This window comes from Salvelinus sp. IW2-2015, linkage group LG2, assembly GCF_002910315.2.
Source record: "Salvelinus sp. IW2-2015 linkage group LG2, ASM291031v2, whole genome shotgun sequence".
NCBI classification, from domain to species: Eukaryota; Metazoa; Chordata; class Actinopteri; order Salmoniformes; family Salmonidae; genus Salvelinus; species Salvelinus sp. IW2-2015.
The window spans coordinates 11,217,703-11,229,758 of NC_036839.1; the positions used below are offsets into that span (position 1 = coordinate 11,217,703).

A 12,056-nucleotide genomic window follows, 5' to 3' on the forward strand; every position below is an offset into this window, starting at 1 on the left:
GAAATAAAAGAGTAAAATTAATTAAAGAGCAGCAGTAAAATAACAATAGCGGGACTATATACAGGGGGTACCGGTACAGAGTCAAAGTGCGGGGGCACTGGTTAGTCGAGGTAATTGAGGTAATATGTACATGTAGGTAGAGTTATGAAAATGCATTGAAAATATTCTGGGTAGCCATTACATACAGAGAATGTAGACCAGGTAGACCTTCTTTATTTTCCTGGTCCATGCCTCCAACTTCATTTCTACACCATTTAAGTACTGTATGAGTCTGTTACAGCATAGATGGATATTGTCATGTTATTATGACATTTCTGATATTAATATATTCTCCCATAGGTCTATACAAGATATGGAAAATGCTACACTTTCAATGGGAACAAGTCGACGTCCAGGAAAACCAAGCAAGGTGGAATGGGAAATGGGCTGGAGATTATGTTGGATATTCAACAGGACGAGTATCTCCCCATCTGGAAAGAGACAAGTAAGTCGTAAACCTTACATGTTGTTACGGGATCTGTTTCTGTTGTCATAAATCAACCGTATTCTACCCCATCTGAATCGTGTTTGTATAGGACACTAGTGATACATTTTTGCAATGTCGCCACTATCCTGAATGCTTTCGTAAAATTATTATTGTAAGGGATAAATCTGTTGACAGTGCTGTAAGTCATGTACACTAAACAAAAATATAAACGCAACATGCAACAATTTCGACGATTGTACTGAGTTATAGTTCATATAAGGAAATCAGTCAATTGAAATAAATAAATTAGGCCCTAATCTATGGATTTCACATGACTGGGCAGGGGCGCAGCCATGGATGGGCCTGAGAGAGCATAGGCCCACCCACTGGGGAGCCAGGCCCAGGCAATTAGAATAATTTTTTCCCTACAAAAAGGCTTTATTATAGACAGAAATACTCCTCAGTTTCATCAGCTGTCCATTTCCGCAGTCAACATGCCAATTGCACACTCCCTCAAAACTTTAGACATCTGTGGCATTGTTGTGTGACAAAACTGCACATTTTAGAGTGGCATTTTATTGTCCCCAGCACAAGGTGCAATGAACATGCTGTTTAATCAGCTTCTTGATATGTCACACCTGTCCGGTGGATGGATTATCTTGGCAAAGGAGAAATGCTCACAGACACGTGAACAAATATGTGCACAACATTTTAGAGAAATAAACTTTTTGTGCATATACGACATTTTTGGGTTCTTTTATTTCAACTAATGACACATGGGACCAACACTTTACATGTTGTGTTTATATTTTTGTTCAGTATATGTAGATGTGATCATTGTCAGTGTCATGTTTTTCTCAAACGACTGAGATCGGCCTTGTCACAATTAGCCTTCCCCTAGGATTGATGGATAAAAGGCTGAATGAATCCACTCTGTACGTGTGTCTTTGTACTGCCTACACGTGCCTCTTTTATCCCGGAAGATGAGACGTCGTTAGAGGCAGGGATCCGCGTGCAGATCCACAGCCAGGATGAGCCTCCCTACATCCACCAGCTGGGCTTCGGAGTCTCCCCGGGATTCCAGACCTTTGTTTCATGTCAGGAACAAAGGGTAGGCCCCGGCACCGCTTTCACCCAGATTACCACTCTCTCAGTACTCACTTATCCTCACCCCCGAGCCGTGTGGCTCAGGCATGGCTCTAATCAATCACTCTGTGCTTAGCTGACCTACCTGCCCCAGCCCTGGGGGAACTGCCGCTCCAACAGCGACCAGATGATCCCAGGATACGACACCTACAGCATCAGTGCCTGCCGCCTGCGCTGCGAGACCAGGGAGGTGCTCCGGGAGTGCAACTGTAGGATGGTACACATGCCTGGTAAGTAGGCTACTGTAGCCCTCACTCACTACTCACTACTCATCTGGTATTATATATGATTCCATGTTACCCATTTAATGTACCGCACATACAGTTGAAGTCGGAAGTTTACATACACTTAGGTTGGAGTCATTAACACTCGTTTTTCAACCACTCCACGGATTTCTTGTTAACAAACTGTAGTTTTGGCAAGTCGGTTAGGACATCTACTATGTGCATGACACAAGTAATTTTTCCAACAATTGTTTAAAGAAATATTATTTCACTTATAACTCACTGTATCGCAATTCCACTGGGTCAGAAGTTTCCAGAAAATGATGTCATGGCTTAAGAAGCTTCTGATAGGCTAATTGAAATCATTTGAGTCAATTGGAGGTGTACCTGTGGATGTATTTCAAGGCCTATCTTCAAACTCAGTGCCTCTTTGCTTGACATCATGGGAAAATCAAAAGAAATCAGCCAAGACCTCAGAAAAWAAATTGTAGGCCTCCACATGTCTGGTTTATCCTTGGGAGCAATTTCCAAACGGCTGAAGGTACCACGTTCATCTGTACAAACAATAGTACGCAAGTATAAACACCATGTGACCACGCAGCCGTCATACCGCTCAGGAAGGAGTTCTGTCTCCTAGAGATGAACGTACTTTGGTGCGAAAAGTGCAAATCAATCCCAGAACAACAGCAAAGGACCTTGTGAAGATGCTGGAGGAAACGGGTACAAAAGTATCTATAGCCACAGTAAATCGAGTCCTATATCGACATAACCTGAAAGGCCGCTCAGCAAGGAAGAGCCACTGCTCCAAAACCGCCATAAAAAAGCCAGACTACGGTTTTCAACTGCATATAGGGACAAAGATCGTACTTTTTGGAGAAATGTCCCCTGGCCTGATGAAACAAAAATAGAATTGTTTGGCCATAATGACCATTGTTGTGTTTGGAGGACAAAGGGGGAGGCATGCAAGCCGAAGAACACCATCCCAACCGTGAAGCACGGGGGTGGCAGCATCATGTTGTGGGGGTGCTTTGCTGCAGGAGGGACTGGTGCACTTCACAAATAGATGGCTTCATGAGGAAGTAAAGTTGTGGCAAAATGGCTTAAGGACAACAAAGTCAAGGTTATTGGAGTGGCCATCACAAAGCCCTGACCTCAATCCTATAGAACATTTGTGGGCAGAACTGAAAAAGCGTGTGCGAGCAAGAAGGCAAACAAACCTGACTCAGTTACACCAGCTCTGTCAGGAGGAATGGGCCAAATTCACCCAACTTATTGGGGAAGCTGTGGAAGGCTACCCGAAACGTTTGACCCAAGTTAAACAATGTAAAGGCAATGCTACCAAATACTAATTGAGTGTATGTAAACTTCTGACCCACTGGGAATGTGATGAAAGAAATAAAAGCTGAAATATCCTTCTCTTCTATTATTCTGACATTTCACATCCTTAAAATAAAGTGGGTGATCCTAACTGACCTAAGACAGGGAATTTTTACTCTGATTAAATGTCAGGAATTGTGAAAAACTGAGTTGAAATGTATTTGGCTAAGGTGTATGTGAACTTCCGACTTCAACTGTATGTGTAGTCATGGCAGGAGTCTTATTTGGTATACAAATCTGCTTCTTTTCATTCCTGAATGGAGGGCCTTGATGTAACATCCCCTGTAGAGAGACACCTGACCTCTCTCCATTGAGAGTAGGGTGAAAGATTTCCTGTGCAGTCATGCTACTCTGATCATAAGGATGCCTCTGCTCCTCAGTGCCCCCGACGTTAATGTCCCCAAATCAATCTTCCCTAATGCAAATTGAAAAGGCGACTGTTCCTAAAACATTAACTCAAAGAACATTTTGTTGTCTGCTCGCCACACATATTTCCCACGATGAATTGTGCTCCTGATGAATTCCTATCATTAGTGGCCCCTGTGCTGTGTTTGTCACTGTGATGAGGTGAATCATTGATTGTTTTTTAAAGACTTTCTAAATATGCCTTTGGGGTTGGGCCCCGGTGCTCCATTTCTCAATGCAAACAGAGGAGGATGCCCAACGTGGCCGAAAAATTGTGAATGGAACTCATCTTCCCACATCTACTTGCGTTTGTAGATGAATGATAAGCTAGTGTTCTCAATGAGAGTTTTTCATGTTGGCAGCAATACGGATGGTGGCCATTTTAGTTTTTTCTTGATCAAACTAATTTCATGTTTTGTACTCCAGGAACTGCTGATATCTGCACTCCCAGTAACATCAAATGTGTTGACAAGGCGCTTGGTAAGAAATGTTTTTCTTTTTTACTATAATAAATGGTCCCTGAGTGAAATGCAGAATAATTATTTACATTATAAGGAGAAATTGGGTTTCAATGTACTGGTAGGGATTGCCTAGGTAAAGATTACAAAATGACATTGCCTCCATGTTGATATGACAATTGTTGGAGTAGAAAATGCACAAATTGTGAGTGACAACGATGCTACCTAACTGCTTACTCATCTTCATTGTCTGAGCTTTCACGATACATTTGAATTCCTTCACTGAACCAACTCCATGTGGCTGACTCCCCACTGGCTGGCTCTGGGTTATCTCTGTGCAGAGGTGCCTTGTCTCAAAGATATTATGGTGGTCATAAAAGAGACGCTTTATTATGTGATGAGATGTATCAGTACAATTATGATCTTCGAGCCTAATAAGCCAGAAATGTAATTATCTTCCTCTTCAAAAGGATTTCAAGCCCATTTAATGGGTGGGTGCGCTAAATCTAGATATATATCTTACAAGAATGGCTCATATTTATATCTAGCTGTATTCTCGACTCAATCAGAATAAATTTAAGGTAATAACTTAAAACATTATTTATATTATATACAGTAGGTGACTTTTTGTGTGCCTCAGTCTAAGAATAGAGTCTGTGTTGCCCCTGCATACAAATAACCTCATTATAAGAGTTATAAAACACACAACTCACCAAATTTGGATAACAGTTTTTTCTAACTGAATTGAATTTTGTCGTGAAAAGAGGGATGAGTTGAGTAAGGCCTGTATTGTTGTCTATGTTGATGCAGTATATAATATTTTTCTTTTAGTGCCATGAATGAGAAATTGTTTATGCATTTTTGTGTTAGTGTGTGTGTATGGGCGTGTGTGGCCAAAATAAATATCGAGACTTGCCATGATCTCAGTATGCATACTAAGCATGTAGTAAATAAACATTGATAAAGGTATGGTGCTGGAGATAATGAATATGAGGTTAAAAAGTGGTGGAATTTCCCTTTAACTTGCTAACTGAAATACGCGTGCATCCCATTTGTAGACAAGTGCCCAGGAGAACAAGGGCCTCACTTTGTGCATGGCAGGTGTTCTATCATCACTGGAGTCTATTGCTCATTAACGATCACCTGGCTTTAGACCGGCCTATTGGCCCAAGCTATATCCCAGAGCCAAGCTAACACACTGCTCTGTGTTCCAGGCTATGTCCCAGGCCCAGGTCTTAACACTCTGCTCTGTGTTCCAGGCTATGTCCCAGACCCAGGCCTTAACACTCTGCTCTGTGTTCCAGGCTATGTCCCAGACCCAGGCCTTAACACTCTGCTCTGTGTTCCAGGCTATGTCCCAGGCCCAGGCCTTAACACTCTGCTCTGTGTTCCAGGCTATGTCCCAGGCCCAGGCCCCCAACAGTCTGCTCTGTATTCTAGGTATTCTCTCGTGGACAGGCTACGTAAACATAAATCGTACCGTAGATCTGTCATGATACAACGGGATGCGTAAGATAACGAGCAGCATTCGTTCCGGTGCTTTGGAAAATCCAGATTTTGTAGGTGTTAGCATCTTTTGAATTTCGGAAGGGGAGGGGACATTTGGTCCATAGACTTCCCCGTAACATGCATAGACAGAGGGTGGAGCTCTTCATTCCAGTTCCGACTCTCGTTCTATCTCTTCTCTTAACATGTATGCACCCAGAACTTAATCGAGCATCTCACCAATTACGCAAGACTTCAGTTCTGGTTTAACCGAGATTATGTTCGAGGCTATGTCCCAGACCCAGTCTATTACATTCTGCTCTGTGTTCCAAGCTGTGTCCCAGACCCAGGCCAAAACACTTTGCTCTGCGTTCCAGCCCTTCTCCAGAAGAGCACTGGGGACACCTGTCCCTGTGAGACACCATGTAACCTGACTCGCTACGGCAAGGAGCTCTCCATGGTCAAGATCCCCAGCAAGGGCTCCGCTCGCTACCTGTCCAGGAAATACGACAAGTCTGAGGAGTACATCAGGTAGAACTGACGTGATTACTTACATTACTGTGACCTGGAAAAGATCAGTGCTGGAAAATGGAGACACCCTCAGAGGGGTTGGCTACACATCATGTGTGTCTCAAATGGCAACCTATTCAGAGATACTATATAATATAGGGCACTACTTTTGATCTGAACCCTATGGGACCTGGTCAGAAGAAGTGATTAGGGTTCCATTAGAGACTCAGCCCATGCTTCTCATGTTCCCTGCCAGTGCTGTTAAAATCTTAAAGTCCCCATAATCTGTGAATTATTAACTTGATTCATTTTAATTTTAATTGAAAGTGCCATCATGACAATTTATAACAACCACAAAAATGACATGGTACAGTATATATATATTTTTTTATATTATCCTGGTAATATTATAGAGCTGCGGTTGAGGTAAAAAGGAAAGTGGAATTTTGTATTTTTCATAATAACACTTTACTATTGGTTATAACAACGTAGACTAAACATATGCAGTTATCTTTTAATATTGTTCTCATTTTCTCCATCTCTAGAGACAACTTTCTGGTGTTGGATATCTTCTTTGAGGCCCTTAACTATGAAACAATTGAACAAAAGAAAGCGTATGATGTTGCAGGTTTACTAGGTGAGTTACTCTTTTCTACTATGACCCCTTTCTCTCTCGCTCTTGTTTTATTCAAAGATAATAATAATTGGGGTTTCATGTGGTTTTAAGATAAGTCTTAATATGGAAACTGCCTGACACTGGTTCTTTGGCTCTAGTAATACATGGAATTTTCAGACAATGGTTTTCAAATATGAGTGAATGAGTAATTATTGGTATCCTTAATATTACATTTCTTCCTTTTCAGGTGACATTGGAGGCCAGATGGGCTTGTTCATTGGAGCCAGTATTTTGTCCATCTTAGAAATATTGGATTATGTTTACGAGGTACATCGTCTATCCTTATAATATGTGCATGAAGCTCACAAAAGGTGACACAAATTTGGGGTTGCAAAATTCCCAAGTTTTCCAGAAATTCTGTGTTTGGAGAATTCCGGATTTTCTGCTTATTCCCACCTGATTCCAACCGGGATTTCTGGAATAACTGGATATTTTGGGGAAGTAATTTTACAACCCTACACACATTTCAGCTGGTCTTGCTCTATAAACACCAAGGACTTTGTTCTAAAATGTCTGCCTCAATCAGTGTCAGCGGCACTTTGACATTTTAAACTGTCACGCGTGGACTAGCACTACTATCACTGCTAATGTGTCAGTTATGAGTGTGAAGGATTTCACTTGTGTTATATGAGGCTAATGATATGGGAAAATCTCCGCTCGCTGAGCTCTGGGACATGCCAGATGTGCTGATGGAGTGAACTCCTGACTCTGCTTGCACTCTTCCATCCCTCCCTCCATCCTGCCTCCATCCAGGTGATCAAGCACAGGCTACAGCGTCTGCTGAGGCCACAGAAGGATGAGAAGAAACAACAAACGACCACTGTTGCCACTGTGGATCTGCAAGATATGAAAGCCAATAAGGTGAGTGGTTTGCTTGTGGAGGGCAGGCATGTAGCGTCAGGCAGGTTGTAGGCCTATGCATCTCTGTGCATGCAGGGAGAGCCCAAAGGGGAATGAGCCTCCTGAAATGGGGTTGTTCAGATCTCTCTGGCCCCGTACACACTCAATTTGTGTAACTGATGTACAACACATTTGGCACAATGGTTGTAAATCGAAATATTTACAACCATTATCACTATAAATCTTTATATCACAAGCTATATCACTGCACATCTTTCAGGGAGATCAGTTTAATCTCTTGTTAAAAATATTGTTTTATCCCATTGTACAGGATTACATCCCCCCAGAGGCAACTTCAATTCCCAGGTCCCTCTCTCATGAGGAACAAATTTACTCCTTGAGTCCATATAAAATCATCCAAAATCATCAATTTTCCATAGACGTAAAACAATTATCTACATGAAATATCTACCATTACATCAAAGGTATTATCATTTTGGTTTATTCAAAAGCAATATCGTTTTGGTTTATTGAGCCAACACACTGTACATCATTTAGGGTTGGTTTCCCGGACACAGATTAAACCTAGCCCAAGACTCAAAAGCTTGCTCAATGGAGAATCTCCATTGAACGTGCTTCTTCGTCCAAGACAAATCTTAATCTGTGTCTGGGAAACTGACCCATTTAGTATATATTATTACATTGTGGTCTTTGTGGCAACCAGGAGTCCAGTGACATGACCAGAAGTCACCCTGAAGGAGCCTACGCCAATACGATTCTACCGAACCACCATCTCCCCCACCACCAAGGACAGCCACATGGAGTGTTTGAGGACTTTGCCTGCTAGACCCAGGGGCCATCTTTCCATCCTGATGACAATAAAATATGTCCTCTCTGGGCTGGATTGGGCATCAAAACAGACCCTGGGACCTCAGTTCTATACCTTTCTTGCTGTCACCAGTGGAAAAAGCTACAGCCAAAGTCGAACACCAAACCTGTGCTGCTAATAGACCACTTGTATGTAAGCACAGATTGGACCCCACAGTACTGTCCGGCTGGAGACGCCCACCTTCGATCCCTATTCTGGTTATTTTGGTACATGGTCACCACATGGGAACAAGACAAGGACTGCATGTCATCTTGAGCCATCTTGATATACTCACCTCCAATATCTTGATTTATGTACCACTCTTAATCTTGTTTCCACCAAACTATTTGTCAATAAGTTCTCACTTACTATTTTCAATCATATCATTGTAAATGATGTAATTATTTACTGAGATATTATAATTTGTATACAAGATGAGACAAGTGGTCATATTCAATCTAACCATTATATAGAGATATCAGCAAACAGAATCAGAGAAAATATTACACTGATCTTTTAGCGCGTTAAACCCCTATTACACTTGCTTTGATGATAGGGCCCGTACTATATACACACCGTGTCTCGTTTATAGTAAAGGTGTGTTAGAGAGTAGTATTATATATGTACTGTACATGGTTCCAACCTGAGTACAAAGAGAGAGCACTGTTTTAAATGGATAATGATTCATTTAATATATAACTCTAATACAAATGTTGGTAATTTATTGATATATTTTAGAGAATATTATTTTTTAAATAATATGATTGTAGCTTCTTCTTGTTTATTAGTGAAACCAGTCAGAAAGGTGATGATTGGAATTGCATTGCTCCAGGCAATGAATATATTTTTCAGATTTACTGACTTGGGTAAAGTTGAAGTTCTTGCAAGCAATTACGGTGTCCAAATTAGGACAGCACTCAAAGGTAATGAATAACAACAAGCCTGACATGGATGAATCATTTCACATTTGGGCCCTTCTGCAAATGCTGTGGTCATTTCAATGACAAAGTCCCCATTAAGGTTGCTTAAGGTTATATATTCTCTAACAGATGTGTGACACAAGTTAATGCCCCCACAGCTTAAAGCCAAAGCAACAAATGAGAGGGTGAATTTTTTGGAACCAAACCAACAACCATTCCCTTTCACTATATGGCAGTCCTGTGGGAAACAGTTTGGAGCTCTTCACAAATCAGGCACACATTTGCGTGTGGGCACTATAACACACATCATTGAACACCTTCAACAGACTGTAGTACCTGATCTCCTCCTTTTAAAGAAAGGGCCAGAATATTATTTTCCCAAAATTCCTATTGGAAGTAAACTGACTTTCAAAATAATTGTTTTACGTCTCCTGCACACTCTCTTGGCATAAATAGTGAATTTGATAAAGAAAAGGCTGATCTAGGACTAAAATGCTGTCAACTCTCCTCAGTGAAACAGTCTCTGTGAAAGACCTATCAAAGACCTTTGAGTACTATCTGACAATCCACTGTGGGTTTAAGACCTCCACCATTTTGTTGGATATTGCTGGGTTATTTATTTTTACCTCGCACTACAGCGTATATGATCACATAAATAGATATCAAGAGGTTATCAACTATTTCTTAATCGTTTGGTTTGTGATCTTAATATTGGTAACCATACTGTAGTCGAGTGCTCCGAGCTGTGCTTTGTTAGACAAGTCCACAATGAAATTACACATTCATCAGCATAGAGAATCCACTGTTGTCCATGTCAAGTAATCGTGGCTTTTAAACATGGCTTTTAAATATTCATAATCATGTGTCAATATGACATTTTCAAAGGTTCCCAATCACAGTCTCTGATGGCATCCTGTACTGGCTCTGCATACAAAGTTTCTCCTCTGTCATCACAAACACTATCCTCTCCACTAATGACAGGCCACACACACGGGTGAATGTGGGGTCAAAACGCAATCTTGACGTCACTTGTTACAGTTATCTATAGGCGGTCAAGTATTTATAGATCCAGAAAAGCCTCTGTCTGTCTGTCTCTACAGCGAAATGTATTTGCTATGTGTATAGCATACATGTATGGCCTGTCTGAGAATGTGTCCATGGAATTCAGAAATAATTTGGTATATAATATAACAACTAGTATGTGCAAATTACAACAACACCTGTGCATATTACTGTGGAACTAAATGGTTGCTGTAGAGCTGACCTTGCCTGATTCCCCCCTTGACAACAATCTGAACATTTTACAATTTCTAAATGTGCCACTCTGCTCGTTCTTTCACTTCATTTCTCTACTCTTGCCTGTTCAGGTTCACAATTTTCTGTTTCGCAATACTGTTTGCATATTGTATATTCACACAATCAAAATCAAGTTCTCAGTAATAAGTTTGTGTTTTGCGATTTTGTCTCATCATGATCTGAATGTTCCACATGACAGAAATCGGTCATATAGTGAGATGGCAATGACGCATGCACCGTTACACTGTTGAGGGTTCAAGAAAGGATCAGAGCAAGTCTATTAAACAGTATGGCATCAATGGAAATTCACTAAGGAAAACGCTGAATACATTTTGTACAGAAGTCTGCTATTGTGACTGTTTCTTCTGTTAGAACACATTTTATAAATGTTATGGTAAGTACAAATATTAAAGTTTAGATTGGTACATTAAAATGCCTCCTATATGATCTATTGTTAATTCACTTATTTTGTTCTTGCTTTGTTCTTGAGCTCTAAGGAGCTTGGCTGTCAGGTATTTTTATTTACATTTGCCATTTGGGACGCAAACGTTGAGTTTGAATTCTTCAGGTAAACTGTTCCCTGTGGGAGGAGAAAGTCCAAGGATCTATGTAAAATGGAGTGCAAAATAATGACATACAATTTGCTTCCAGCTGCACTATAGTTAGGTGGTTTCACAGCATGCCTGAGGGTAGTATGTATGAGGCCCTTACATCTTCTATACATACAATTTAGCATTTTTCACTGTTTCTTCCCAAACAAACTTAAAATAATACTTTTGTCCTATAGACAAAGTATTCTGAACAAAAATACTGTATACATGCAACGTGCAACAATTTCAACGATTTTACTGAGTTACAGTTCATATAAGGAAATCGGTCAATTTAAATTAATTAATCAGGCCCTAATCTATGGATTTCACATGACTGGGCAGGGGCACAACCATGGGTGGGCCTGGGAGGGCATAAGCCCACCCACTGGGGAGCCAGGCCAAGCCAATCAGAATCAGTTTTTCCCCACAAAAGGGCTCTTATTACAGACAGAAATACTACTCAGTTTCATCAGCTGTCTGGGTGGCTGGTCTCAGACGATCCTGCAGGTGAAGAAGCCAGATGTGGAGGTCCTGGGCTGGTGTGGTTACATGTGGTCTGTGGTGAGTTGGATATGCTGCAAAATTCTCTACAATTACGTTGGAGGCGGCTTATGGTAGAGAAATGAACATTAAATTCTCTGACAATAGCTCTGGTGGATATTCCTGCAGTCAGCATGCCAATTGCACACTCCCTCAAAACTTGAGATATCTGTGGCATTGTGTTTGGACAAAACTGCACATTTTAGAGGCCTTTTATTGTCCCCAGCGCAAGGTGCACCTGTGCAATGATCATGC

At 41.1% G+C, this 12,056-nt stretch overlaps 1 protein-coding gene across 3 annotated transcripts in view; it reads left to right on the forward strand.

Moving 5' to 3' along the window:
* Window positions 1–11,118, forward strand: part of LOC111974293 (acid-sensing ion channel 4-A) — a 168,985-nt gene extending 157,867 nt beyond the window's left edge. The window contains exons 2-11 of one of the 3 annotated variants that reach the window (XM_024001994.2): window positions 340–484; window positions 1,450–1,577; window positions 1,689–1,842; window positions 4,045–4,098; window positions 5,939–6,092; window positions 6,617–6,708; window positions 6,935–7,014; window positions 7,501–7,608; window positions 7,919–8,072; window positions 8,312–8,396. In XM_024001994.2, coding sequence (XP_023857762.1) covers window positions 340–484; window positions 1,450–1,577; window positions 1,689–1,842; window positions 4,045–4,098; window positions 5,939–6,092; window positions 6,617–6,708; window positions 6,935–7,014; window positions 7,501–7,608; window positions 7,919–8,050 — 1,047 coding nt within the window. In that variant the 3' untranslated portion in view covers window positions 8,051–8,072; window positions 8,312–8,396. Of the gene's footprint in view, window positions 1–339; window positions 485–1,449; window positions 1,578–1,688; window positions 1,843–4,044; window positions 4,099–5,938; window positions 6,093–6,616; window positions 6,709–6,934; window positions 7,015–7,500; window positions 7,609–7,918 lie in introns of all 3 variants that reach the window. The other 2 variants (XM_024002003.2, XM_024001985.2) reach the window with 2 other exon arrangements.
* Window positions 11,119–12,056: the final 938 nt, after the last annotated feature.